At 43.3% G+C, this 27,821-nt stretch overlaps 3 protein-coding genes across 3 annotated transcripts; 2 read left to right on the forward strand and 1 right to left on the reverse strand.

The window, feature by feature from the left end:
• Positions 1-561: 561 nt before the first annotated feature.
• Positions 562-9,259, forward strand: rtbdn (retbindin). The gene is made up of 6 exons (XM_036541881.1): positions 562-878; positions 2,462-2,642; positions 3,037-3,136; positions 4,247-4,375; positions 4,493-4,601; positions 7,583-9,259. The coding sequence occupies exons 2-6, from the start codon at positions 2,471-2,473 to the stop codon at positions 7,937-7,939; spliced, it is 867 nt and encodes a 288-aa protein (XP_036397774.1). The 5' UTR covers positions 562-878; positions 2,462-2,470; the 3' UTR covers positions 7,940-9,259.
• A 2,439-nt stretch (positions 9,260-11,698) lies between these two features.
• On the reverse strand, positions 11,699-19,169 carry rnaseh2a (ribonuclease H2, subunit A). Its single transcript, XM_036532795.1, has 10 exons — positions 18,975-19,169; positions 18,539-18,585; positions 18,211-18,410; positions 15,876-15,947; positions 15,454-15,580; positions 14,584-14,671; positions 14,307-14,444; positions 13,352-13,439; positions 12,866-12,989; positions 11,699-11,880 (listed from the first exon to the last, which is right to left on the reverse strand). The coding sequence occupies exons 3-10, from the start codon at positions 18,335-18,337 to the stop codon at positions 11,727-11,729; spliced, it is 918 nt and encodes a 305-aa protein (XP_036388688.1). The 5' UTR covers positions 18,338-18,410; positions 18,539-18,585; positions 18,975-19,169; the 3' UTR covers positions 11,699-11,726.
• A 133-nt stretch (positions 19,170-19,302) lies between these two features.
• prdx2 (peroxiredoxin 2) lies at positions 19,303-23,852 on the forward strand. Its single transcript, XM_036532806.1, has 6 exons — positions 19,303-19,689; positions 21,307-21,424; positions 21,616-21,769; positions 22,404-22,526; positions 22,807-22,937; positions 23,438-23,852. Exons 2-6 carry the CDS (start codon positions 21,322-21,324, stop codon positions 23,521-23,523), a joined length of 597 nt encoding a protein of 198 aa, XP_036388699.1. The 5' UTR covers positions 19,303-19,689; positions 21,307-21,321; the 3' UTR covers positions 23,524-23,852.
• Positions 23,853-27,821: the final 3,969 nt, after the last annotated feature.

Consider the following 27,821-nt stretch of genomic DNA (forward strand, 5'->3'; position numbering starts at 1 on the left):
ACAGCTAATCATTCACAGTAGAGACATAAAATGGTGTTGGAGGCTGGACTTGAACAGAGACCCATTACGAGTTCCCCGCCAGCCAGGTCAGTAAGACCGAGGGCGGCAATAATGAGTCTGAATGTAACCAATACTGAACTTCTATCTGGCTGGAAATAGCCCTGGCCCCCATCTCCAACACTGATGTCCGGTATACATGCAGTGCATCTGAAAGTGACTCAGCACCTTAGGCTAAGCACGTGTTTACAGACAGACTAGGGCAGAGAGAGGCTATTGTTTTGTTTCCTGGTGCTGGGTTTTAAATTATCACACGCAAAACACCATTCGCAAGTGGCTGTTGATTTAATGAACATCCAAATGAAATTAACAGTACATGGTACAGTCATCATCAACAAACCATTATAGGAGTTGATGTGGCGGACTGGCATTGAGGTCAATGAAGAATTGAGGACGGGTGGGTGGGGGGAGTGGCCTTAGACAATTTGCCAAATAAACCAGACTACCTGAAATATAATTACCCATTGCGATATTTGTCTGAAACCCATAGACTGGATTCATTAGTGCATGTTTGATTATCAGCATAGGGGCAAAAAAGTGGCACGCAAAAATAAAGCACGAGGGATGAGAGAGGCGGATGATGGGAGAGTGGGTGATCAAGATACCTTTCAGTAAATCACAGCTAAATTAGCGCGCGGGCTCTTGGGAGGAGATATCAAAGAGGGAGAGAGAGGGGGGAGAGAGAGAGACAGAGAGAGAGACGGAGAAGAGAAAGAAAGACAGGGGGCTGAAACGCAAGGACACCAAACGCGAAGACAACAGGACGCATTTTATCCTAAACCTAGAGGAGCCCACACAAACACCGGCATACTACACAGCAGGTAAGAGGACAAACCCTGACGCTTACTCCGTCTGTAGGATAAAACACAGACACAAAAAGACTTGCGTCTCGCGCTCAGCACTGTGCGAATGAATGCCACCTACGCTGTATTGTTCTTTTAGTTTATTTTGGGTTTAAAAATCTGTCAACCGTTGTACCAACAAAAGTATCTTGTTCCGATGGTATGCGTGGTTTTACTGAATTATTACAATAATTTTGTGCTATTTGCTGAAAAGACTAATAATGTTCTTGGCAGATATTGGTGTATTGCATTTAATTGGGGATGGGAATATAAAATCATTTGTCTGGATTAAGTTAAAATACATTGTATGTTAAACTATTATCAAGAGTCTTTTGCGCCTAGTTAAAATTTGACAATGCACTTGCGTGCAAAATCCAAGGAACAGTTATTATGAAAGCAAATATTAAAATAATATGAACATGCACAACACATCCTATCGTGCATGCGTATTTTGAAAAAAATATAATATTTCATTTTCTTATGAAAACCATAATATATACTCAGACCGGCAAACAAGTTAATCACTTGAAAATGTCATTACCCTACTAGTTTCAATTATCTTGGATTAAATTGTCTTATTTTGTCGTATCCAAAAAGTAAAGAGTGACGGTGGATTTTCGGGAAATCTGTCATTTCAGTGACACGAGTTCGCAGAAAACCGTCTAGACAGCGATCTGAGACAAATGGGCTTGACAGTTGTATTATTCCCGTCCAAAGTTAGCAAAAACGACGGAACTTTAAAAGAACGTTCGGTCTGCTTTACCGCAACTACCACAAATGAAGAGAGAGCCCTGTCCGTCAGAGGTCTGTTTCTTTTCTCGGAACTATTTTGATAAACTGAGCAGGCAGCGGTCGGGCACACGTGTCAGAGAAAAAACAGAGAACACTGAATTTAAATAAGATACTTAACGCGACAGACAGTGCTTTTCACACTAGATAATTTTGGTGAGCTTTTCGTTCAGGTTTTTCAGTTAATTTTCAACTTCTTTCTTTATACGGCAGTCACCATTCACGCTCTGACTTCCATGGTATTATTTACAACTGCACCCGACACCAACTTAGCAGAGAATGAATACTGACCTTGTGTGATTACAGTTTAGCTCTTCCTCAATAATTGCCGCTCTCATATGCAGGAAGACATGCCTTTGCATATTTGTGTGCCTACGCACCACACACAGAACACAAAATGTGCTTATGGGCAAAACGATCTGGGAATGACGTTAAAGATAGGAAGCGGAGTCCTAGATTTTCGCAGTGACTCAATACATAAATAAACTAGGGACATCTGAAGCCTTTCATGTTTTAAGTTACACATAAATGAGCAAAACCTCTGACATGAAAATGGTGATGCCACCTGCTGCCGTTGCACAAAACATTTTACGACTCATTGGCATAACCAGAGGAAACGTGCAACAATTCACTACTGTTTATGCACATTATATTTAACCTACGTTTTTGTTCACCGCATGAATATATTTTCTATATTATATTATATATAGTGTATATTTTCCGCTGTCCAAGGTGCTGATATTACACGTAACCTGCGTTTATTTTTAAAACAGACTGGAGAAATGGGCGTCACCAAAAACGTGCCCAAAACGTTGCCATTGGTTCTTGCTTATGTCTTGGCTACGCTGATTGGTTGGTCGTGCAGCCAGGAGGGGGCTTGTATGCAGGACGGGAAGCACAAAGCCTCTCCTGGACCGGAACCGTACCTGAAAGAATGCAGGCTTTATACAGAGAGTGAGTTCACTACAGCTGTTTCTCTGATACAACTGGAGCCAGCGCTAACCTATATACAGTACAGCAGTCTGAATCATTTCATCACATATCATCCCTCCTGGGGACAAACATAGGGTACTGTATTTGTAAAAATGGTAGCAACAGTTTGTATCATGTTTATACTTACTTACCTCAGCTACCTCATATTTCCTTGTGCCTATCTCAATAGACATGTCATCAGTATAATTCTGTAAGCAACTATACAAGAATACACATGGGCGCACGCACGCGCACGCACTCACACACGCATGCACGCACGCACGCACGCACACACACACATCTAAAGCGTATCTGTAGGTTCGTATGACATCCAGTCTTCAACCCACTTTCTCATCCTCCTCTTTTGTCTCATCAGATGCCTGCTGTTCAGAAAATGACATTCAGGAGATTGCAGTATCCCCTGTGTCCAGAGTGGGTGACATTTTCTGGGATAGGTGTGGAGCCCTCAGTGCCAGGTAGGCCACTCTCAATGTTTTTCTCTTCTACAGAGAACAAAAGAGAAGCCCCATCTGTGATTAAGATGATATATTTCTGGAGCTATGCATGCATGCCTAAACAGCAAGTGTGTGATGATAAAGGACATGGTGTAAAGACAGCTGTGAGCTGAGAACACTGGTCTGAAGCAGAAAGCTGATATATGCATACTGTTCTGTTGAAGTAATACAGACTGGTGGATTCAATCAACAACTCTACCCCATGGGAGGAGAGAACATGTTACTGCGATATGTGGATATATGTACACTGATTCACAAACTATTTCTATATTACCTAATTATCACCAAGCGTATGGTATACTGTGTTACTAAAATAAGGTTTTTTGACTTTACCTTTCCTATGATTTTGACCCTGCTCTGTTTGGTTCCTGACACATTTTGGTTTATGACACTTTTCCTTGAATTACCCTCCATGGTAACTTTACAGGAAAAATTCCCTGAAGCCAGCAGATTCTCTGACGTGCTACATAATTCATTACCCAGAGTCCTCTGCACAGCTCACTGAGCCTCTGGACACTGATTCTGCAAGAGCAATGACCCTCTGGCTACTTTCTGATCTCTTTCCATTCTCTTTTGTAATATTATTTGACCTTCTTTTTTAGACTGGCTGCATTACCCTGCCTTCCTTATTATCATAATACTTATTGTTGTGCCACTTCAATATGATTGGTTTCCCTATTTTCTAGCATACAACAAACATTCAAGTCTGAACAAAGCACTCGGCTTTATTCTGGGTACAAGAATGACCTTGTTTTAAAAGAAACAACACTCAAGGGGAAGCAATTTGGACCTCCTGTTGGCTTAAATACAGTCCTTTTCTGAAAAAAGCATTCAAACACTTTTAGTCTTATCATAACAGTAATTTTGCAAAGGGTCAAAATCAGTCATTTGTGAAGTGTTCCCTCAAATCAACATGGGCTTTATGTCAAGGATTATAACTGGTCTCCAGCTTTGGAGGTTGGCAAGGCTGGCCTTTTCCTTACCTGGAATAAACAGGATGCACTTTATGACAGCACAAGCCAGCCGATGCACCTTGATGTCTCACCTCGTCGTTTCCTTTCCCCCCCCCAGCTGCGAGGCATTCCATAAGCGAGTTGCTTGTTTCACTCACTGCTCTCCGGACGCTGTGCGTTGGCCACACCCACACAGGCCCGCTTCTGTCCAGGCTGTGCCACTCTGCCGCAGCTTCTGCAGGGACTGGTGAGCTCATCAGGATGGCACACACACTCCACCCTGTCTTTCTGGGCCACAAATGTAGGGGCAGGGACTACATGGATGTTGAGCAGGTTGCCACTGACAACGCCTTTGTTCCTGCAGGTTTGAGGCTTGCAAAGCAGATCTGACATGCGCTCACAACTGGGTGAGCGACTGGAAATGGAGCCCCCAGGGAAACAACTGCACTGGGAAGTGTGTGACCTACCAGCAGGTAGAGCGGCCCTGTTTAGAACACTAATGAAAATGGTTAAAACTTCTACTGCTTATATGTATTTTACAAACTCAATGGCCCTATGGTTAGGATGTCCAGAAAGACTAGAGAAGCTATACAACAGTAGACTGTAGCAAGTGCTCTGCAATGTGATATGCAAGGAGTGGAACAATTCATGCCACTGACATGGGGAAACATTCTGACCTCAATGAGCTACAAGGGCTTGAGCTCAATCCCATTATTGCCACACACTTCTTTCACTTAAAGGCTCAACCTTATACTTAAAAGGGCCATTTTCCAGCATTCACTGCGGTCAGTGTGATTACTTGGAAGTGTGCTGCACAGCTAGGTCTGGCCATGCTGCAGACACAGAGGGGTTAAGGGCACACATGCTCGCATAGATCGCAGCCCCGGTGGAGTGATCCTCCGCTGTGCTGCTGGACAAAGGGATATTTTCAAAGCGTGCGGACACCCACAGGGTGACCCAAGGCTGGTGCACAGCTGGATTTGCCAGCAAACCCCCTGCATAGACACACAGCCCCTGTCAGCTCGCATCACTGTCTCTTCCCTGTGCAGTGTGTGTGTGTGTGTGACAGACAGAGAGAAGGGGGCTGCAAAGCCTCACTGAGACAATCTCCTGCCAAAAAAATTTAAATGTGGGCGCTTGTCACAAAATGTTACAACAAATAGTACACTATGTTCACAAGTCTGCATAGAGGCATCAACATCTATGTTTTGAGTCGTGGCATAAATATTTTTTTTGTACTGGTGTAAGAGGGAACAAAGAAATACTGACTTCATTAGGTGTGAGATTCTCCCTCTCCTTCTTTCACACATTCAGTCACTTTCTTGCACTTCAGTGTCCTGAGAGAATAAAAAACACCATCACCGAGAGAGAGAGAGAGAGAGAGAGAGAGAGGGAGAGAGGGAGAGAGAGGGGGGATCTATGGCGGGAACACATGCCTTCACACATCTAAGTCTACAGAATGACCCTGCTGTATAACCTCTGGCCAGAACTGTAACTTCCATTATTTATCCACTTGCCAGCTTTAATTGTTCACACTTTCAGGAGGCTGTCTATACAGCTGTGTGACTACACATAATGTGAGTATTTTTAGTTGTAGCAATTCAGCTGAAGTACCTTTGCTCAAGGGTGTAATGGCAACATTACACTTGACCTCCCCAATGCCACCATTTCTGTGCCATTTCTAGCAATACCAGATCCCAGTAATAATGCCTTAAATAAAGCAGAACTTTGCTTGATTAGCAAGTTGTTTCCATTTAAAAACCAACTATCTGTCTACAGCAAATTTGGTTTCTCTCAATGACAATTGAATTTGTGAAAAACAAAGCTGAAAAACAGAATTGTGGGTAGAAAAGCAGGGGATACACCAGAAACATACCCAGGGTATGTAACATACCAAGGGTAACTTGCCCTGTGGTTTTACCCCCCTCAGATGGAGGGAGACGGTCAGAAAGCAGAGGGCTGGAATGAGAGGCAGGTTGGAGAGACCTCCTCCAGCGCAGTCGGCTTGGCTGTGTCCGAGCGCTGCATGTCAGCACGCACACAGAGCTGCCCGCCGCAGCTCCCTCTCCGGGCCCTGTGGCGGCGCAGCTCCTAATCGAACTGACACCGCCTCCATCTGCCCGTGGTCAACGCACAAAACGTGCAGACAAAGCACCAGAGCCTCACTGGGAAACAGAGGCAGCCCCCGGTCACTGTGCCCGCGTTCCCCTCGTCCTGTGTCCCCTCCCCAGGCTGGGCAGGAGGACACTGCCGGCATGTAGGCGTGCTGTGGTGCGTTACCACCGGCATGGAAACCAGCATTCGCATCGCAACCACTGGTCTGCCACTTTCTGTGGTCGGCATGCGCTAACGCACTGAAGCAGGTGGGGGCACAGTCTCAGACAACAAAACCAGGAAAACCAGACCTTTTCCCGCAACCACAGACACATACGCACATGCTTGCAGTAGGAAGCAGTGTGGTGTAGTGCTCAGGACCAGGGTTTGTAATCTGAAGGTTGCTAGTTTGGAATGGAGTTGCTGGTGGGGCACTGCTGTTATAACCTTTAACAATGTACTGGACCCTTATTTTCTTCAGTAAATATCCAGCTGTATTAAAAAAATTGATACGTAAGGTGCTCTGGATAAGAACAAATAATATAGGAAAAGAATCCAGTCCCATGTGTAAAAATGCAAATTTGATTTCTTTAACCTGACTCACTCATGAAAGCCTTGCCGTCATATAATGGCTGATCCTTTCCTTTCGTTGAATTACCTTTCCAGCCCATTGTCGTCTCTTGAAAAGGCTTATGATAGGGCTTGTCAGTTACTTCAGATCTGGAGCAGGGGGAAAAAGCTCTGTCCTACTTACCGAATCGAAATTGCATGCAAGTGTGTCACATTGTGTTTTCAGTGACTCACTCTTAATCCCTCACACTCCATACATTCAGACAGATGGAGAGAGGGAGACGGCGAGAGGCGGAGTAGAGGCGACTGGTAGCATGCTGGTGACTCACACCCAGAAGACTCCAAACGGGATGTAGTGGGGGGGACAGAGACCCCCCCCCGGAGCTTTTGCTCTGTATCGACTGACTTAAAGGCTTTGAGCAAAACCAGTCTTTCATGTACCTAATTGAAAATCTGTAACATCAAAGAACCCTACCCACACAGAAAAGCAGCACAATTAAGGATTATTCCACTGGATGGCGGCAATGACGTTGAAAGGCTTCCATTAGGTGGCTCTTTTTAACATAATTCCATTAGTTTACGTTTGTCCACAAAAGTTCAAAACCAATCCACCCTGTCAGGGTAATCAATTTAGGTATTTTCTCCAAAGTGGTTCTGAAAATGGTGGTCTGCATTTTTTTGGTTTCTGCTTCTATCACAACTAATTCAATTCAGCAGCTAACCTAAGTGTTCGTTATGTGTCTCTTGGTGTGTGTGTGTGTGTGTGTGTGTGTGTGTGTGTGGGGAGCAGATGTACCAGGATGAACGAGACCTGTGTGAGAATCTCTGGGGAGACTCCTTTGGGACGGTGGAGGATGAGGGGGGAGAGAAGGGAGAGGTGAGCGAGGGCCGCTCCTGTGGCTGCCTGACCCTCAGCCCCTCTGACAGGGAGGTGATCGCTGCCCTCCGCGCCCAGGAGGAAGACCCGGACGAGCTGGACACTACCAAGGCCGGCCTGCCACAGTACCGGGCACCCTGCCGCACACAGAGCCCGCCACAGGGCGCCACGGCGCCGCCACCGCAGGCCCGGACCAACAACGACAACAGCGTCATGCGCAAACGCTCTCTCTTTGTGGAAGACGTGGAAGGCAGCGGTAGTGGGTTCTAGAACATTCTCGTGGGCGTGAAGGACATTAACAGAATCTGTTGTGTAACCCCAAAAAAAGGTACCCTAAAATCTCTCTGCTAAACCCTCTGCCGTAGCACTTCAGGGTTTCAAAAATCTAAATCTGTTTCTGGGGCATGGTGTTCGTCAAGGGCTTTATGTTGTGAATGTGCACTTTGCACTGTGTTGTTAGATCTTACGGAAAACCTTGTTGTAACAGCAATCAATATGCATGACTGCATGACATCTGCTTTCAAAGCTGTGTGCTCATATAGGAGGCGTAACCATTTGTAATCACCTTGTCATGTTTATAACACCATAGTCCTTTTTGATCTACTCTGTGGTAGGAGGGGAAATGCATACCAAAACATGGCCCTGAAAGAGCACTTCTTTTTCCTTTATTCAGAAAAATATGCGACAAAAATGCACTGTTTGCGTAGATTTCTCAGATTGGCAGCATATGATTTTTATATCACCTGTTCAATATATTTCCAGCCATATGTACAAACACATACTGTATCTATATACATAAAAACATCAGCTGAATGATAAGAATGGGCCATTCTGCTCAGCTAAGCTCATCATGTGCTCACACCAGCTTCAAAGCTATAATTTCCTGAAGTGGACCAATGTGTTGGTGTTGAGACCTGACAGTTGTAGGAGAAAAAAAAAAAAACATGGAGATACTGCACCCCAGTTCCTCTATCTCCAAGTCAGCCTGTTTAAACAGCCCTTCCCCATAAAGATGTAACACACACCCTGCTTGGCAAACTGTATACTTTCACTGATCAAGGAATAACATTTACTCTGCCTGCAGTTAACCCACAACTTAATTAACTCGTCCGAATATCAGTATAATCATTTCTCTCTCATAAGCATTGGTAAAACAGGGAGGTATTCATGCAAGAGAAGCACTGATGGCGCGTAGCACCAATCTCAAGAACAGGGTTATATGATTCAGAATGCAGTACAACAGAGCAACCTCCAGGAGAAGGTTGTTTTGAATACATGGGGGTGAGGCTGTTAACACGACGGCACAATTTTTACATTTTAAATAAAGATCTCTCGTCATTGCCAGGATGACAGCAGGCCCCAGGTGTCGGTGGCTTTTATTTGCATTCTTGTTTAAATAAAGGGAAGACATCTATGGCTCACTGAGGCTCAGTCATATCCTATTCAAACAGAGGCCAAGCTGGAGAGTTCAGACAGATCGCACCGGTCGGAGGACAAGAAATCAACAGAAAGCTGGGAGGAGGCTATAATGAAAGCAGGAAGGCTTCACATGGAAAGAGTTTGGATCATTTGGGAATAAAATGAGTACACCACTGCGTCAAAACTGTCAAAACATATAAATATGATTTTACTTTTCTTTAAGTGCTGAATAAATACTGGATTTCTAAATACATCTGACATGGCATCTTTATTCAAATAAAAGGAGTTACTAGTTGTGTGCTTGTATTCATAAAAGCTCAGTTTATACTGGGCTACTCCTCTTAATGTTTTGACTGGACAGTGGTTCTTATACATCTAAGTGTACTCTACAAAAGGGACATGGCCTAACAGGACTAACAGGCCAGAGGACACATTGTCCTCACTTCAAAAGGATGAGCAACCAATGTTTTCGGTTTATGAGGGTACCCCAACCAGCATGTTTATTGGTTTCTTTTCCCAATAAGTTGAATATGACGGACTATAAGAGTGAAAGGACTAAACCAAAGAAAGAGCCGATCTGTACTATCATCAAAAATACAAGTCCTACAATGAGACATCTCTATCCGCAGTACAGCAGTTTCAACATTATGCCAAAGGCTTTTAGAGTATTTTATTTACCTGCCATCGAAAAAATGACAGCTATACTTGTCAAAACTGAAAACCGTGTCAAGTTCAGGATCACCGATTTGAAAACATATCCCACAATCCTCTCTGTATCGCAGTGCTATAACAGGATATAAAGACAGCCCTGCATTAATGTGCACAGTCCGTACCGTCTGCTAATGGCAGGCCGCTCTAATGCACCGTGTGAGAGGACAGCCATTGTCAGCTATGCCACCTAATTTAATCACTCTCGTACGAGTGGAATAATCATTAATCTGTCTCTGAAAGGGTCAGGATCTCATATTGACAATAATGACCATCAAGCACTCCACTTGACCTCGTGCAGGGAGTGCTGACAGCAGAGGCGTGCAATATGAGTAATCTCAAATGTAGCTGCCTGCTCTGCCTGTCTGATGTTTAATAAAAAGCTCAGTTAATAGCATTACCATTAACTCTCCATCATCCTTTTATTTTACAACAGAAAACCTGGGTAATGCTGCATTTTTTTCACAAAACCCAAACAAACCTTTTGGCATTTCCCAGGTATAAACACTTGCATTAAAACTTGTATGTATCATTTAAGAATACTGATCAACAAAGGTCTGGGCATACAGTTTACTTGGGCAAGATTTTTTTCTCCAATTATGCAAAGCATTTATATAACATTGATGCCAGCCTTTGTACTAACTCATAAATAACCACTGTCATTAGGGGTGAGTCTGAGACACACAAACACACACACACACACACACACACACACACACACACACACACACACACACACACACACACACACACACACACAGAACACTTTGGCCTGATCTGCATAACCTTGTGTGACATCTGAAACAAATTTGCTGACTTGCTTTGTGCAAAGATTCAAATGCAGACGGATCCTTTTCAAAGGCTAAAATGTCAGCAAGGACTCTCAGAAGTGCTTTCACAATTGATTTAAGTACCTCTAAAAACACAGCTATAAAAGCCATTATGCAAAAAAAGAGATCTCTAACTTGAACTTTAAATGTCAAACCTTGAACCTATTTATTTAAAGAGTTGATTTCTTATAAAGTTGAAGACGTGTACAGCTTGGGGAAAAAAAAACAACATATCAAGAAAAAAAAAAAAAATAGACATTATCCTTAAACCAACACCTCCAAAATGAGGGTTGGGCAATATCTGCCTGTATGAACGTCAGATGAGAGGCACTGTGAGGATGCCACCTAGTCTCTCTTTATGAGGGCCCTGGACTGCAACAGACGTCTGGCCTGGGCCTTGTGCCACTTCATCAGTTCTCTTTAATGTTCACGGCTCTCAGCAGACACACCTTTGCTCACCAGCAGCGATGGCTACAGGATTGTGCGTGAGCATGCAGCTGTGTGCGGGTGAACGGATTCCTGTGAGATGGGAAATGCACGCGATTGTGTGGCTGTGTGTGTGGATGTGTGAATGGGTAGGTGAATGTACGTGTCCATGCATAAGGCTGTGTGGGTGCATGTGTGAATGTATGTGCATGTGCGGAAGGCTCTGTGTATGTGTGCATGTGAATGTATGTGCATGTACGTAAGGCTGTGTGGCTGTGTGTGTGTGTGTGTCTGCACAGAAGGCTCTGTCTGTGTGTACATGTGCATGCGTGTGTGTCTGTCCATCTGTGTGTGTGTGTGTGTGTGTGTGTGTGTGTGTGTGTGTGTGTGCACGTGCGTTTGTGCGTGTGTGTCTGCACAGAAGGCTCCGTCTGTGTGTACATGTGCATGCGTCTATGTCTGTCCGTCTGTGTGAGTGTGTGTGTGTGTGTGTGTAAGGCTCTGCCTGTCTGTGTGTGCCCGCACAGAAGGCTCTGTCTGTGTGTACATGTGCGTGCGTGTGTGTCTGCCTGTGTGTGTGTGTGTGTGTGCGTGCGTGCGTTTGTGCGTGTGGAAGGCTCTGTCTGCATGTGCGCACATGTGCGTGTGGATGAGCCGTTCTCTCTCTCTCTCTCTCACAGCGTGCCCAGGTTCTGCAGCCTCCTCTCGGTGAAGAAGCGGTGGGGCTCGCGGGCGGCGCTCTGGGCCTTGCCCCGGCTGAAGTAAGACAGCATGGAGGCGCAGTTCATCCGCGCGGCCGCCTTCTCGCCGTCTTCCTCGTCGTCGTCCCTGCACACACACACAGAACAGGCAGGGAAGTGCGTGGTGCTGCACAGGCTGAGACTGCACATTCAGAGAGCCACCCTCCCCCCCTCCGCACGTCGTCCTTGCGCGCACGATTTGCATCGCGAGCTGAATCGCATTAGCGTCAGGGCCGCCTGCCCGCGAACACGGTTTCGTTTGACGGGAACTTTGGAGGCTTTTTATCTGCGAGACGTCCAGCCCACGCACATCGCCCTCTGCAGAGCTCAGCCGAACGACCACTCTTGACAAGCCCTCTTGTCATTCAGCCAGGGCCCAAAGGGCCTTGTCTGAGGGCAGAAATGTATGTCACACGATGGACTGTGAACGAGGCACCGAGGCAAGCTCCAGCTGTCCTGATCAAGACCAGAAACAAACCGGGGAAGCCAGACAGAGCACTCACTGAGTTACAGAGCAGGCTCCGCCTTGACCTGAACTTACATTAAGCATCAAAGACCACGCAATAATGCACAACCTTTAGTACTACTAGTACTTTAACACTAGCAGACTACAGTATTGAATGACAGCCCCCTCTCATGCCATCTCATCGGTCCTTCAGCTACAGGTTCCCCCTCTCTAAATATTGCTCCTAGGTCACAACAAAGACTCTTTAGGATGGCAAGATATTTAACTTGGTTGACTTCACACCAAATCCTGCCTCTGCAACTGAATTGTCTGCAGTTGAACTCCCTTGTGTTTCTCTTCACCAATTGCACTTGCGGCTGGAACTCCTTGCACGTGATGTCTGATTACTGGCCTGTTTGTGTTTTTTTTTTTTTAATCTTCCCTGGCTTGAGAACAAAGACCAATGGCCACTCCATTCCCTCTCAGTGAGAGTGTACCTAGGGAGAGCAGAGTTGACTGGAATACAACTCCCTCTTTCCACTAAAACACCTCCCCCTCTGTTCCTAAACTCTGCCACATCTCTCCATTTCTTGCCCTTGTCCCCCCCCCACCTCTCGTTCCTCCTTACCAGTGCACCGGCACGGCTTTGCTGTCCAGCAGGGACTGAGCGGTGCTCCAGCTGAACCTCACAAACTGCGGGTAGCCAAATACAGGGTCCAGGTACTTCAGCAGCCAGCTCTTGGTCTTTGGATCTGAAGGCAGATAGAAGAGATTTTTAACAGCCTATTTTCTCGAAAAAAAGAAAAAAAAAATCCACTTTGAGGCAAATTCGGATACTTTCTACAAAACAGCAAAAGAGTTAAAGTTAAATGCATTTTCTTCTGGGACAATTTCACTGAATTGCTTAGAAATGAGCTCACAGCTGAAGCAAACAATATGACAAACCAATATGAAATGACACCGTTTCTTAGTCTTGCACTGTGATAGTCAAGCTTCAACCTGCTCTTATACTAAGCATCTGAACCATTGTTTTGTGAGCACTAGGTCCAGTGCTTATTTTATCAGGACCCTGACCAAATGCACAGGTGCGTCCTGGTGTCTTCTATGCACTGACCGTTGGGGTACCCTGAGCCATAATCACTGTCCACGTCACCCAGGTCTTCCACAAACTTCCAGGACTTCACCGCATGATCCCTGGCAACCTGAACAAGCACATGATCAACAAAGTTACTACAGAGATTGACAGTACACTATTTAGTGAAAAAATGATCATTTAATGTATCAGAAACAGCAGCAAGAATGTCAAAAAAGATGGCCCGTCTCATCTCTGACTATTGCATAAAACAAACAGGAACTATGTTAAATAATACTGCCACTACCTGTCTGGCCAGAGAACTGCACCTCTATCAGAAAGACTTCTGTGTCAAATGTCAAAAACATTTTTCAGCATTCAGCAATGAGACTATTGTGTACCACTGTAAGGTCTTCATTATGAGATTTTAGATTCAACCATCATGGACACAAGTCTGTGACACTGTAGAAGTATGTTCAGCACTGTGACTATTCAGAGACATTAGTATACAGCACTGATTTGGGAGGAGTAAGGATTACGAAGGATTAGGATTACAAAATGAGGACAAGGGTCAGGGTGTAATTTTAGGGCCACAGCAGATGAGGAGAAAATGAACACACAGACGTTTTGGTGTAGAATATGCCAGAATATTCTGGAGTTGTGTCAGACATCTAGCAATCTTCACTGTGTGTGTCTGTACAATTTTAGGTTATCAAAATCAGAGTCTGACCTGTTGGTATCATAAAGTATTCATCACCAATAAGCATCTTGGGCTCAATGCATGTAATTTTTTCATTAATTGCACAGGAATATTTTATGGGCAAATATCTACAGATCTTTTCTGTATTTGTGAGGAAGATTTAGAGTAAAAAAAAAGCACTCCTACACTCCAGCATTTTTTGAAATGAATTTTGGCACAATGTTTAATACAGATCATCTACAGCACCCTTGTCTCTTTGCCCGTCTTGTTTGGCCCCTTCAGCCAGACAGGTCTAACCTTGGCACAGATGCTGGCAGCACTGACAATGGGGAAGAGGGAGTCAGCTTTGGGGCGCACTGTGACCTCCACCCCTGGGAACCTCTGAGACAGCTTCTCCTGGTACTTCTCTGCCGGGCCAACTGTGTCCACATAGACCTGGAAAACCAAGAGGGGAGAAGGGGACAACAAGGTTTGCACAGGAGACGGAGTGAGAGGGAGGGGGGGGGGGAAAGGTCACCAAAAGCAGTGTAGACAACATAGCCTGAGTCAAGGAGATGACTCTTGATGTCATTACCTCTTTGAGCTGCACGCCAGAGTCCAGCGCATACTGCACCAACCCAATGGCAGCATCGTGGGACAGTGCATTCAGGTTGTACTTTGCCCTAGGGGAGAGCAGAGAGAAAGACTGGCTTGCTTTAAGGTGAAGGGACTCTTCTCATACACACTCATGACAGGACGGCAACAACAAACAGAAGCTGCGCCTTGGTTTCCCTCCAAGGAATATTTTTAGAACACATTCTTAGGTGCGTGAATATGCATGGGCGTATGTTTATGATCTCCTGAGAGCCTCATCAGAGAGCGTGCGCTCAATGCCACAGCTCGTGGGTTTCCAAACAGAAATGACTGCGTGGTAGTAGACACGCGCCTGCAGATCAACTGTAGACTGTAGAAAAGAAGCAAGCATTAAGAGCTGTCCATCAGAATTCCACCACACTGGGCCAGCACAAACGGTGCCTTTCTGTGCAGCTCCACACCATTCGGTTCCATGTGCACAGAAAGCTGCGCTGATATGCAATGTTAACCACTGATCGGCTCGACGCGTTTTCTCTCGGGCTAATCTGAGTGAATTTGCAGTGAGGTCAAAGCAGTTTCAGATGTACTTGGCGTAGTGTTATTACCACAAATATACCAGGGGGTTAGATGGTATTGTGTTGGGAGTAGGCTTACTAAGACAGGAAAACTGTCTTACCAGGTAATTCAATTAAAACCAGGTAATTCACACTGCAGAAACCGACTCAGGTTTGCACCGAGAGAGGAAACTGCACTCCTTTGTGAAGAGGAATACAGGCTGAGCATGCAGGCGTGTGTGTGTGTGTGTGTGTGTGTGTGTGTGTGTGTGTGTGTGTGTGTGTGTGTGTGTGTGTATGTGTGTGTGTGGCTCTACCTCTGGAGCATACTGTTGGAGATGGTGTTGGGGGAAAGGATCTGTAAGGCCCAGCCCACAAAACTCTTAGCCTCATCCAGTTTGTGGAACAGATTCTCCCTCTCTGCCTCCGTCAGGGTCTTTGAATCTGAAATGCACAATGAAATAAGACACACCCACTGTAAGTTCAGACTCCAGGGGCCAAAACAACATAATCAATATCTACTTATTTCATAAATCACCCTCCTTATTGCCACAGGCGTGCTCATGTTAACGGTCTACCAGCTAATATGCAATACCTCAAAAATAAATTGAAATTTTAATGGTTGATTAAAGGAGGTAGGTTGCTCTGTCTCCCTCATGTGTGAAGGATCCGACAGTTGCTAAAAACAACAGCGGTTCTGTCGTCTGCTTGTGACACAACATCCACAACTTTGGCTGACCTGCCACTTTCAGGTCCTTCAGATCATCCTTCCTGGAGACTGGGCAGTAGCATATTCCGTAAACCATGGGTCCTAAGACAGAGAGAAAACACAACACCACCACCATAAAATGTTGCCCTGGCATTCAGATGGAAGGGAGTCTCAATACCTCTTAGTCTTGAACTCTGTATCAGTTGTTTAAACTGAAACGTGAGAATACATATTTGAGAAGCGGCACAGCTTCTCAAACACCAAACAGGTAACAACTTTGAGCTCCCGTGGTACTCTCAGAAAGACAAACTGGGCTCAAATTCACAAACAATCCAAATATACCGAAGTTCTCCTAAAGAACTTGTCACACCTTTCATAAGCTTTGACCGCTGCTCAGAATAACTTGAACATTTGTCCTGGCTGTTTTCCTTCAACACCTGGAGCATCAAAATGCCAAATTGGATGAATTTTAAGAGCAAAACATTGTGCACCATATGCAAGTTAATTTATGCTTGATTATGCTTAGAAATGCTGCCATCTAGTGGCTACTAGTATGGACACCCGTGGACAAACAAAATACAGGCAATCAATGTTTCAAGATCGACAGATCCATATTTATCAGATTTATAAATATGCCATCCCTCACTAGTTAGTACAAAATCTTCATTTATGACAATGAATGGAACTCTGAACATATCTGCAGCCATTCGGATTAGTCTGAACTTGACACTGGCATTCTTAAGCATGAAATGTTTATGTTCAGTTATGTTCTGCACACTTCAAACTGCTATCCAACAAATTTACAGAAGCAAGGATTACGGAGAAGCTAGGACATGAGAATACGGAACTGGTCTTACAGTATGCTGTACACCATATGTGTAAGTAGATCTAAATATATGCATATTCATACAGTATTAGGATCATGAATATTTGACAATCTCAACTGAGTCTCATCTTATGAACAATCCCATTTCTGGCCCCTACTTGGGAACATGACCCCACTTATAACATTGCTTAAATAGGAAAATAGGATTCTACTCCTGATGACCTGGCTTACGATAGGTTTTCACAGAACGCACTGTGTCGTAAAAAGTAAGGACTGCCTTTACAGTATTATCCTGCTTAACTATACTATTAGCTGAAAAGAACCCATGTAACACTGACCTTCTGTAAAATTAACTGAAAAGAACCCATCTAACACTGCCTCTTCCAATAAAAGTTTTTACTCTGCGAATGCCTTCATTTTTGACAATTTTGCTGAGCCCTCCTCAATGACTAGCTCTAGTTAAGGTCTACTGGCTAAAGTATTACTTTTTATCATTCACTACAAGATGTAGTGCTTAGGAGATGTAGAAAAATTTAGTGGTTTAATGATGATTTGATGTTTAATGATTAGGAAAAATACAGAATCTTGTTCAGGAATTTAAATGATGCACTTCTAAAGAAAGCAGCATGGTTTGTCATCAGGTGCGGCCAGGGTCCTTGAGCAGTCCAGGTCTGTTAAATGAGCTACTACTTATATTTGGACCAACTGGTCATATCCTTAGCCATAGGCCAACACAAAAAAAGTGTTTAAAACACATCTATGGACTATCCCAAATTACTGTGCATAGTATGAGAATAATTATGAGATGTGTGAAACTCAATGCAAAAAATCTGTTTTTGCCACCACACTGTGCATAACTGACTGGCTTGGCTGACATGCAGATATAGATCTCAGAGCCAGGTTGATTAGTGTGCCAGATGTGAGATAAAATGAGTGAATGCAGGCAAATATTAGCACGTGAACCATGCAGTCACACTGGATTGGGCTTGAGGCAAGAGATTATTTTATGCACACCTAGTAATGCTGGACTACAAATGCACTACATCTTGGAAATATCTGGCAATGATGCCAGGAAGTGTCCAAGAAAGAAAGAAAAAGAAAACAAACAGGAACATAGGAAAGGAAATTCGAGGTCAGCCATCTAATTACTAGTATTAGAGTATAACATATGATGTGCTTTTCTACATAGCTCAATGATGCAGGTTTCTGTGGAACATCTGATTCTCTGCCTGTTCCCCTGCTTCAATTTTGCAAGTTTTACAAAGCACGACAAAATTCACTTCATAAAGTTACCCGTACTCAAGCCCTACTTCTGGCTGTTATTACAGTGAAAGCACAACATCCAGGATTAAATAATGTTTGACCAACCTGCAGCTGAAAAAAAATGACTACAAGCCTGGCAATAACAGCGTCTTCACTGATGAATCGGGAGACACCTGCTTGGTGCCATCAAGACAAAATACCCTTCCGTCACACAAGCATTACGTCTGACAACAAACGTACAAGGATTGACCAAACGGGTAAATTATGATGGCTCACCTAGTACGGGACCTCTGCCTGCCTCGTCGATCCCCAGGCAGCAGTCTTCGGTCTTGCACACGTCCGGAATGGCGGAGGACAGACGGCAGCTGACCGAATTGTTAGCTTCAAAGTCACCGAGATCCATTTCCCGTGTCCGTTTCCTAATTAAGCCCCTCAAGTGAAACGTGGAAGGTAAAACGTCTGGCTAAAACGTCCAGCTATGAATTTAAGAATAAGTGCACAATAACTACACGATGACGCCGACTATATTAAACTTATGTTAAACGTATTACTGGAAGTAGTGTTAGCCAGTTGAATGGGTAAAACACAAGGTGAAGTAACGTACCTACCCCTTCAGCTGATTCAATAAACGATTCTGTCTGGGTAGGTAACCTGTAAAGTAGGTCACTAATAAGGTCTCAGTAGCTAACGTTACCTAGCCAAACCATGTTGTGCTAGTTAGCACCTGTCATTCCGTTTGGACTTAAAAGCAACATGCACACCTTATTTTATTAGCTTCTGCTAACCAGCTATTTAATACTTAATACAGTTACATTAAATTTTTTATAACTAGCTAGCTAACACAAAGTGATGTTCTAGATATTCATCTTAGCTAACGCTAGACGCTAGCTAAGTTATACTAGCAAGTCGTATGGCTAGCAATAACCAATAGCTAACACTAGCTCGAATACAACAGTTACTAACTAATGCAAGTATTATATAATATATAATACAATATAAGCCAGCCAATTTGTGTACACATACTTAATTCTTATACTTACACTCACCAACGTATGTACAGAGTTATGCAGTGTTTTGATTTGGCGCGCTGGTATCCCACGATTCAACTTTGACCTTTTGCTTTTAGGTTTTGGGTTCTATGGAGAAGGCACAAATGAGTTGCTGGCTAGCTCTTTGTAGTTAAATCAAAAATAACCTTTACAAATAAAAAAAAATGCAAAGATTGTGGCATAACAAACTTCTGACGATCATTCTATGTGTAAAATGTGTTTTCGATTAGCTTTGTGGGATATGTAGTTTTATGTAACACACACTGCCGTGGTCATGGACTGTTCCCAACTGGCTAGCTAACAATAATGATGTGCTGTCTTCTTGCTAATCACCAAGTTAATGACCTTGGTCATATCTCGAGCAAAATAGTAGTTAGTTCTCAGGGAATGTAGGTTATATCTAACGCGCCTTGATATAAGGGCTTAACAGCGCATATAAGTTTACACCTAGCTAGGCACATACCACTCCCTATACATACAGAACGTGCAAATCTATGGCGAGCAATAGCAACACAGTTCAATCTCGCGGGACGTTCAAAGGGGCGTGTAAGGGGGGTCAGCGCGAGGTTGCTTGCACATTGGCTAAAGTAGTTCTTCCCTCGGCGCTTGTACGGTGAGACGCGACAGGAGTCAAGTGCACTGTGCAAAACCTCTCCCAAACCTACAAGATAATCTCAAGGAAATCGTCCTCCTCCTCCTGAAAAATGTGAGTTTTCGTGCAATGAATTGCATACATCTTCCTGTCCATTCCACCATAAAGAATGTGCCGTTATTTAGCCGTCTGGCTGGAATTCAAAAGGGCTGCAGCCAATGCAATGTTTCCGACAGGGGTAGCGGCGCTGCATTGCAAGCATGAGACAAAAGAAAACGAATGAGTGTGTTTTTGGGTCACCCCCCTCTGATCATGGCCTCGGGATTGACGTCTGCTCCCTCGTTCAGTCTTCTCTTTTTAGTCAGGCAAGCGCAGACATTTTACTGTATCTGTAGGAGGGTGACGTGCGGTACTGTACTGTTGCCCTTAGGCGGCAAACTACTATGTAAAATGGGAACCTTTAATTTGAATAGTTTTATAACATGAAGTATTAGCTTGCTCAACATTTGAGATGAATACCAAGTAATCATCGTTAAAAGGATGGAACTGTTTCAAAGGCACCAGCTTTCCAGCATCACCATTATCTTTTTTACATTAAAGTGGGTAGCCAGACTGTAAATCATATTTAATCTCACGTGGATGTAGTCTGACCGTTGTGGGTTAATGTTTTTTTTGTTTTTGTTAGAAACAATACACAATAAGGAGAGTCGAGGTACTAGCAGTGGCGACGGTGTGTGGCTCGCTGTAACAGCGAGCCCCTTGTGTTAAGTTTTTGCTGAGTCATCCACATGATTAGAAAATGGATCATATTTCACGTTTTTTTAAACGTTTTTTTTTTTTTTTTTTTTACCAATGTCACACATTTTCCAGGAACAATGTAATGTTAATGTGTTAGTGAAATGAGTAATGATTTGAAAATAATGACATTTTAATGAAATAATTCCAAAAATACTTTTTGTATAAAAAATGCACCTTTTCTTCAGCTTGCATACAGGTCTGTGTGGAAGATGTGTAATGCAGTACATTAGATCTGAAATTTGAAAAGAGAAGAGCTTAAAAATCCCATTTAATAGACTGTGATAATCCCAAAAGCCAATGCATTAGGGCATATTACTTGTGCTTGGGGAGTCAGTGAAAGGTCAGGCTGCAGAACAACTGACTTGCATGTGACTCCGTTCATGGTGCTTCTCTAACCTTTTAATGTGGTGGGGGCCATGGGTGGTTGTGGGAAGATTTCGTCATTTATGTTACATTGAATCCTACGAGGGTCTTTGTCCAATTACAAGCCCTTAATCATGTCCATTTTCTTTCCCCAGTAAGTACTGAATTGTTCCCATTCTCCATCATAGCCTTCATTGTAAAAGCATATTCATCAGGATCTCAGGGGTGGGATTCCATAAGTGTACAGTTGGAATTAGGAGGGTAAAAGGTGGAAATTTCTTCTGCCTCTGCATTGTTTGAGATGTTCAGTGTGTCTCTGTTGTGGCACCATTCTGGTGGAAAGCGGTGTGCAACTTCAGCAAGAACTGTATTTTAAAAACGGAAAGTGTCCGTAATGGTCTAATTCTAATAAAGCCTGGGTTTTGGCTGTAACCTGAAGTGAAGGTGTCCTCCACTTGAGATTGAAATACCCTCATACCCCAGCTGAATCCCTTTTGTCCAGTGTGGTTTCAGTTAGCAGACAGTAACCAAACTGCCAAATCACCTGTTCAATCCATCTGTCATTCACAGTAGCCCGTCATCACCATGTCTGCTGGAAACGCCAAGATCGGACAGCCTGCCCCCCAGTTTAAAGCCACAGCTGTAGTGGACGGCCAATTTAAAGAGATCAAACTCTCTGACTACAGAGGTAAGTGTGCAATATGGTGCAGAGCAAAACACTGGTTTTTTTTTTTACATTTTGATTGCGGTGTGCTAACTGTAAATGTGTATGTGTACATGCCTGTGAGATGTCTAGTAGTTGGTCCATTGGATTGTAAAGATTGAACTGAGCTAGATTTTAAAAAAATGGTCTCTGTCATCTCTTTCTGTGGCTTGCAGGGAAGTATGTGGTATTGTTCTTCTACCCCCTGGACTTCACCTTCGTGTGTCCCACCGAGATCGTGGCCTTCAGCGACCGGGTGGAGGAGTTCCGTAAGATTGGCTGTGAGGTCATCGCTGCCTCAACTGACTCCCACTTCAGCCACCTGGCTTGGTGAGATGGGGCAAGGGGTGTGACATAGAGGTAGAAATACATTGTATTTCATTACATTTAAAACCATTGTTGTACATCTGTGTATTATGTATGTGCAGACATACATATAATTGTATATTATGTGTCATGGTATATTGTATGTATGTTATATGTCATGGTATGTTGTATATTATATATTGTGTATGCCTTTTTATTGTCATTGCCTTACCAAGTGCTGCTGTGGAACTGTATAAAGCTCTTAGTTGGTTTGACAATGCATTACAATGCATTTGTATTTTAAATTTTAAGAAGCAGAGAACTAAATGCAGTTAGGATGGCTAAAGTGCATGTTGCACGTTGGCATGATCACCTCATTGTGCTTGGTATCTGAGCGTTCCTTTGAGGCTCCACCCAACCTTGACTTTATCTCCTTCAGTGCTAAAGACCTGCTGGGCCATGATAATAGCCAGTGTCTGAGGGAGCTTACAGGGAATCTCAGATATCGAGCAAGAGTAACGGTCACTTGTCTGGGGGCGCCAGTAGAATGCGTTTGGTGTGCTTGATATTTTCAGTCTGCTGGCACATGCAGTTTATGCAGCTGCTGATTCCCTGTATTGAGTCAATGACATTGTTGTTATGCGCCCTCCCGCTATAGGATCAACACTCCAAGGAAGCAGGGGGGCCTGGGGCCCATGAAGATCCCTCTCGTTGCTGATCTGACCCAGTCCATTTCCCGTGACTACGGGGTTCTGAAAGAGGAAGAGGGCATTGCCTACAGGTCTGTTGTGCAAGTGACAAGTTGCGATCAGGAATTTTATGGTCAAAGGTCTAAAATCCGCATGCATGCACATCACTGTTTTGCTGCACTAAGCTTTGTGATTGTCTGCACGATGACCACTGAATCAGATTTCAATTCCATGTCTATATTTGAATGCATCAGTGTGTATCTGACATACATCTTAACACTTCACTGAACTCTTTCTTACACCCCCTATTATACCATTATACTCATTCCATTCCCTCTCCTCTTTATCCTACTCTTTCCTCCCTGTTTCCAGGGGCCTGTTTGTGATTGATGATAAGGGCTTGCTGAGGCAGATCACCATCAATGACCTGCCCGTGGGACGCTCTGTGGATGAGACCCTCCGGCTGGTGCAGGCTTTCCAGCACACCGACAAGTTTGGGGAAGGTGAGATTACAGGGACCTAGAGGGAGGTTTGAGGTCATAAGGTAATTTATGGGGTAATTCAAATTTTCATTATATAGCTTATGTGCTCATCTGCACTACCACTGATGGCAGTTTCTAATAATAATACTGAACCTTTGAGCAAGATCTCAGCTCTTATGACTAATCTCTTTCATTATTTTTATAAGTCAATTATAATGTGGTACTATGAAATGTCACCCAGAAGATGGGTAACATTCAATGGAGGGTACAGATCCTTAACTAAATTACATAACATTTACTTAGTGAGTGCTCTTATCCAGAGCGACTTACATAGTTAACAATTTTACATGTTTTCCATTAACACAGCTGGATATTCACTGAGGCAGTTTGGGTTAAGACCCTTGCCGAAGGGTGCAACAGCATTGACCCTCCTAGGATCAAACCAACAACCTTTGGGCTAAAAGGCCTGCTCCTTACATTACATTTTTATAACGGATTGACCTGTGTCTTCCTGTGTGCAGTGTGTCCTGCTGGCTGGAAACCTGGGAGCGACACCATTATTCCAGATGTGCAGAAGAGCAAGGAGTTCTTCTCCAAGCAGAACTGACACTGACACACAGTGTGTCCTGAGTTTTGGGGGTTTTGGTACTAAGTCATTATTACTTACTGAGTTAGTGTTCACTTTGAGTCCTTACAGACACCACTGTCATTTTTAGAGCACTTGTTGTAGATACATCATGGCATCAGTATGATTTTCTCTTTATCATGTATTAATAAGCTATCTGTATTTGAGTTCTCATGAGTCCCGAACACTGAGGGTATTTTTTTCTTCAATTGTTAAGAATATTGAACATTTTGTACCTGGCAATCGTACAGTAAATGGTCTACTGTGACAAAATGAAGGCAGTGAAAATACGGACAATGTTTACAGTGTTTTGTGTTTGATGAATAAACAAAGTGTGAAAGGAATCGGAGGGTTTGTGTTGCTGTCTGAACTGTTTTCATCAGTCCATTGAGCATGTTAATGGTGTTAGCCCCTGGAGTAGGCTGGGTAAAGACTCTTTGCCTCAGTCATTTCACAAAAGGCTGCCAGGCGGTACAACAGCAAGTTAAACTCACAATGCCAAAAGACATGGGTTTGAAGCATAGAGACAAAGGTCCAGGTTAGTACCTCCTGGAAAAAACAGGTTGCTATCAGAAGTGGTTTTTGTGCAATACCAATGTGAGAAATCACTGTAATTATCCACACCCAGAAAATGATACAATATGGAAGGTGGCCTTGTATGCAAATTAAAAAAAAAACCCAAAAAGGGGTGGAGCCAGGGACTGGGTGGACTAAGTAAAATGAGTAGTGCAGTACAGTGACGTTAGCACTCAACTGTAGATGGTGCTGTCCTTTGGGATGGAAAGTAAAAGATTCTTTATTTGAGGCCATTGAAAATCCTGTTGTTCCTATGGAAATAAGAGTAGTGTTGACCTATTTGGTAAATTAATGTATTTAATGTAAATTAATATATCTCTCTTGTAAACTGGCCTCTTTGTTGATTGACAAAGTAATAGGTCATATTTATTAGTCTGCCTTCTCGGGACATCTCTGCAAATGTGAATAATTTCTAAATTAATCATTGTGGTTACATAAGATACCTGGCTAGTTGTATAGTATGGAAGCCCAGAACGGCCGCGCTTTCAATCACAGAATTTTCTTCCATTCGTTGAGTTATCTTTAACCACAAGGGGGAGCTAGAAGCACATAAAACAAATGGTCTGCAGGTTCATCATAAACAGGATTTTAAAAATCAGAAAACATTGCAGGAAACATTTCTATGTCTAAGTTACCCCTTAATTAAAAAGATTTTATGAGCAGATTATCCATGCAAAACTCTTTTGCCATGCCTCTTTAGATGGCATACATGTACTAATTTGCAGCAGTACATTATGTTACAGTATTGTCATTTAGCAGACGGTCTTATCCAGAGCGCTTTACATAGGCTACAATTGTGTCTGTTTAAACAGATGGATATTTACTGAGGCAATTCTGGGTTAAGTACCTTGCTCAAGGTTACAGCAGCAGTGTCCCAGCGGGGAATTGAACCGGCAGCCTTTCAGTTATGAGCCATGCTCCTTACCACTGTACTGCACTGCTCCTCCCATCTAGTACTGACATGCAGGTGTAGACATTGTTCCATGAATTATACATGGATCGTGTTGTATCACATGTGCACAGAGTGTTTTATTTGCATTGGAGGGTGGAGGCCTGAGATCAGAGTCTTCAGTCCTCATCACAACACTGACTATGGCAACAGTGCCACTCCCACCTGTGTTGCACCTTGAGAGCACCTTTTTGCCAGCTTTGTAATTTGCTTCTGTGACTGGATTTGCTACTAGAGGGAACTGCATCATTACAAAGATTGTTGGAAGATACACTGAAGTGAACTGAAGATAAACTGATGCATCCGAATGCTTTTCTGGAGCTTGCTTTTAAGGATAACAGTGACAGTATATTTAAAAATGAGATGCTTTGTGAGGTTGTAATATTGGCATGCTGATGGTTAACCACACGCAATGTATTTGATCTATCAGCTTGCTATCAGTGAAAGTACATCTGTCCTGATATGTGAAATGCAGAATCATACATTGATAAAGAGGTTTTCAACAGTGAAACTGCACTGTCAGTGTCGGTTCGCCACTGTGTGGTTATAACTAAAGGGGGGTGGACGGCTGTAGCTGCCCACTAATTGGTGTAGTTAAGGGGAAATGGTCTTTAGGTGGCTTTCATGCTGATCTGTTTGGAATTGCACCTGATCCCTGCATGAGCCCGGGGTGTGAGTCAGAGAGCAGTGATTAGATGCTTCTGCATCCAGACTTACTTACAGCCTGCCCCTGCGCACCCCTGTTACACCTATCTCTCCTTCATCTGACTTACTGCAGGGACCAGTGATTGTTAGTAGACTATTCATTATGATCATTAAATAACTACTTTAATCCTGCTTTGCAATTACAATGTAGTTTTTTTTTTTTACATGGGATTTTGTGGGCAGAGAAGGGGGGGGGGCACTCCAAGAAGACGGTCCTTGATTTCATAACGTTCCATTGGTTCCACGACAAGAACCCAGTCAGCTGTCAAATAGCAGATTTCCTAGGTGGAGGGTGAAGATACAGTTCATTGTCCTTAACAATCTACAGAGGTGTAATTTCAAAACAATTCAGAAATCCATCAATATATACAATATTATTGTACAAGTAAACCTCTTCATGAACTGACAGGTTCATGCAAGGGTTAAACTGAGTGAGGCTTTATGTTGTCCATTTTTCCCATTCTGAAGTTACATAAGCTGTTCAAAAATGCAAACTGATAAAAAGCAAATATTCTGTCTATCAAAAATAGGTACTTCATGGTCAAAATACACATGAAACTGACCCATAAATGAAAACTAAAATGTCTTACTCTCCAAACAAAGTACTTTTCATTATTTCACACATCCACTTCATCACAAATATTTATTCCATACAACAGAGTTGCACCATTGAAAAACACATATACATGTATCTCCCTGTTTATAGACACCCAGACTTGTAAATTAGTGAGAGGACACTATATCCGTGTCTACCGATTAGAAACTCACAGTGAAATTCTTCAGATATATCAAAAGCTGATGTGAAGCTGCTATCTGTGCCTCAGCTCTCAGACAGCCCAGTATCTTTCCAACATGATTACTCAACAAAATTGGGCCATATACTGCAAATATTATAAAAATAATGCTTTTGAGAAGTCTATGAAGGTTCTGAGATATGTTGATTTGAAGTTATACTTAATGTTATAAAAACATATATAATTTATGCTTGTGCTTTTGTTCTTCTTCACACTTTATCCCTTTCTTACTGGCATTTTAATGACTCACTGTGAAAAAAATAAAACTGCAGTAGGTTTCAGTATCAAAAACTGACTATGCACTCTAAATGAAAGTGCTTTATATAACAAAGCTGTGAAAATACACTCTTCCTGCACAAGTTACAATGTCTCTGAAATATTTCTCCAAGTCTCTCCAAGGTGTACTGTCTCTGCTTAAAGGCTAAACACTCTCCTCTCCAATAAAATACCTCTCCATAACCCTGTATGGCTCCATGCTGCCTCCATAACACTCAAAGAACCTTGGTGTCATGCTCAATGATAAGCTTCAATTCACATAAAACATCACCCTTATTGACCCACTACTGAATGTTCTGTCTCAGGGGTAAAAGAAGATTCCATCTGGATGGCAGTGTAGCATAGTGGCAAGGAGCAGGGCTTGTAGCTGAAAGGTTGCTGGCTTGATTCCCAGCTGGGGCATTGCTGCTGTACCCTTGGGAAAGGTATTTAATCCACAATTGCCTCAGTAAACATCCAGCTGTATAAATGGATAACATGTAAAAACTGTATCCTGTGTAAGTCGCTCTGGATAAGAGTGTCTGCTAAATGGCAGTGATGTAATGTACTACATTCTTCTCACCACTATCACAAACCAGCTTTTTCACACCCTTGTCCTATCACCTACTACTGCAGCTCCCTGCTGTCTGGTGTCCCTCACCGTGCTACCAGATCATGTCAACTGATTTAGAAAACAGTTGCTATGCTTGTCTTCAGCTTTGCCTGATATGCCCATGTCTCTCCTCTCTTGAGGACTGCAAGGACATAGCTCATCCTTACTTTCACAGTGCACATCACCACAAGCACTGTCTCATCGCTCATGCAGCCTCATCGGAAACCCAGAGCCAGGATGTTTCCCATGCTTGGTCCCTCAATCATCCTGTGTGAAGTCTAAGATAGTGTTACAGACCATTGTTTATGTACTTTATATGGGTTAGTGAGACACAAAGTTATTTTGCCTTTAATGATCGTCATCAGGACCTATGTGGACATTAGCAGAA

The sequence above is a fragment of the Megalops cyprinoides genome, chromosome 1, assembly GCF_013368585.1.
Source record: "Megalops cyprinoides isolate fMegCyp1 chromosome 1, fMegCyp1.pri, whole genome shotgun sequence".
NCBI classification, from domain to species: domain Eukaryota; kingdom Metazoa; phylum Chordata; class Actinopteri; order Elopiformes; family Megalopidae; genus Megalops; species Megalops cyprinoides.

Excerpts from the sequence above, each read along its gene's own strand:
- rtbdn (XM_036541881.1), top strand. The coding sequence starts at position 2,471 with ATGGGCGTCACCAAAAACGTGCCCAAAACGTTGCCATTGGTTCTTGCT. Across the intron at positions 3,137-4,246 it reads TGTGGAGCCCTCAGTGCCAG|CTGCGAGGCATTCCATAAGC; the intron begins GTAGGCCACTCT and ends TCCCCCCCCCAG. Across the intron at positions 4,376-4,492 it reads CGCAGCTTCTGCAGGGACTG|GTTTGAGGCTTGCAAAGCAG; the intron begins GTGAGCTCATCA and ends TTGTTCCTGCAG.
- rnaseh2a (XM_036532795.1), bottom strand. The coding sequence starts at position 18,337 with ATGGATCTCGGTGACTTTGAAGCTAACAATTCGGTCAGCTGCCGTCTG. Across the intron at positions 12,990-13,351 it reads TGGCTCAGGGTACCCCAACG|ATCCAAAGACCAAGAGCTGG; the intron begins GTCAGTGCATAG and ends ATCTGCCTTCAG. Across the intron at positions 11,881-12,865 it reads AAAGCCGTGCCGGTGCACTG|GGACGACGACGAGGAAGACG; the intron begins GTAAGGAGGAAC and ends GTGTGTGTGCAG.
- prdx2 (XM_036532806.1), top strand. The coding sequence starts at position 21,322 with ATGTCTGCTGGAAACGCCAAGATCGGACAGCCTGCCCCCCAGTTTAAA. Across the intron at positions 21,425-21,615 it reads CAAACTCTCTGACTACAGAG|GGAAGTATGTGGTATTGTTC; the intron begins GTAAGTGTGCAA and ends TGTGGCTTGCAG. Across the intron at positions 22,938-23,437 it reads CACCGACAAGTTTGGGGAAG|TGTGTCCTGCTGGCTGGAAA; the intron begins GTGAGATTACAG and ends TCCTGTGTGCAG.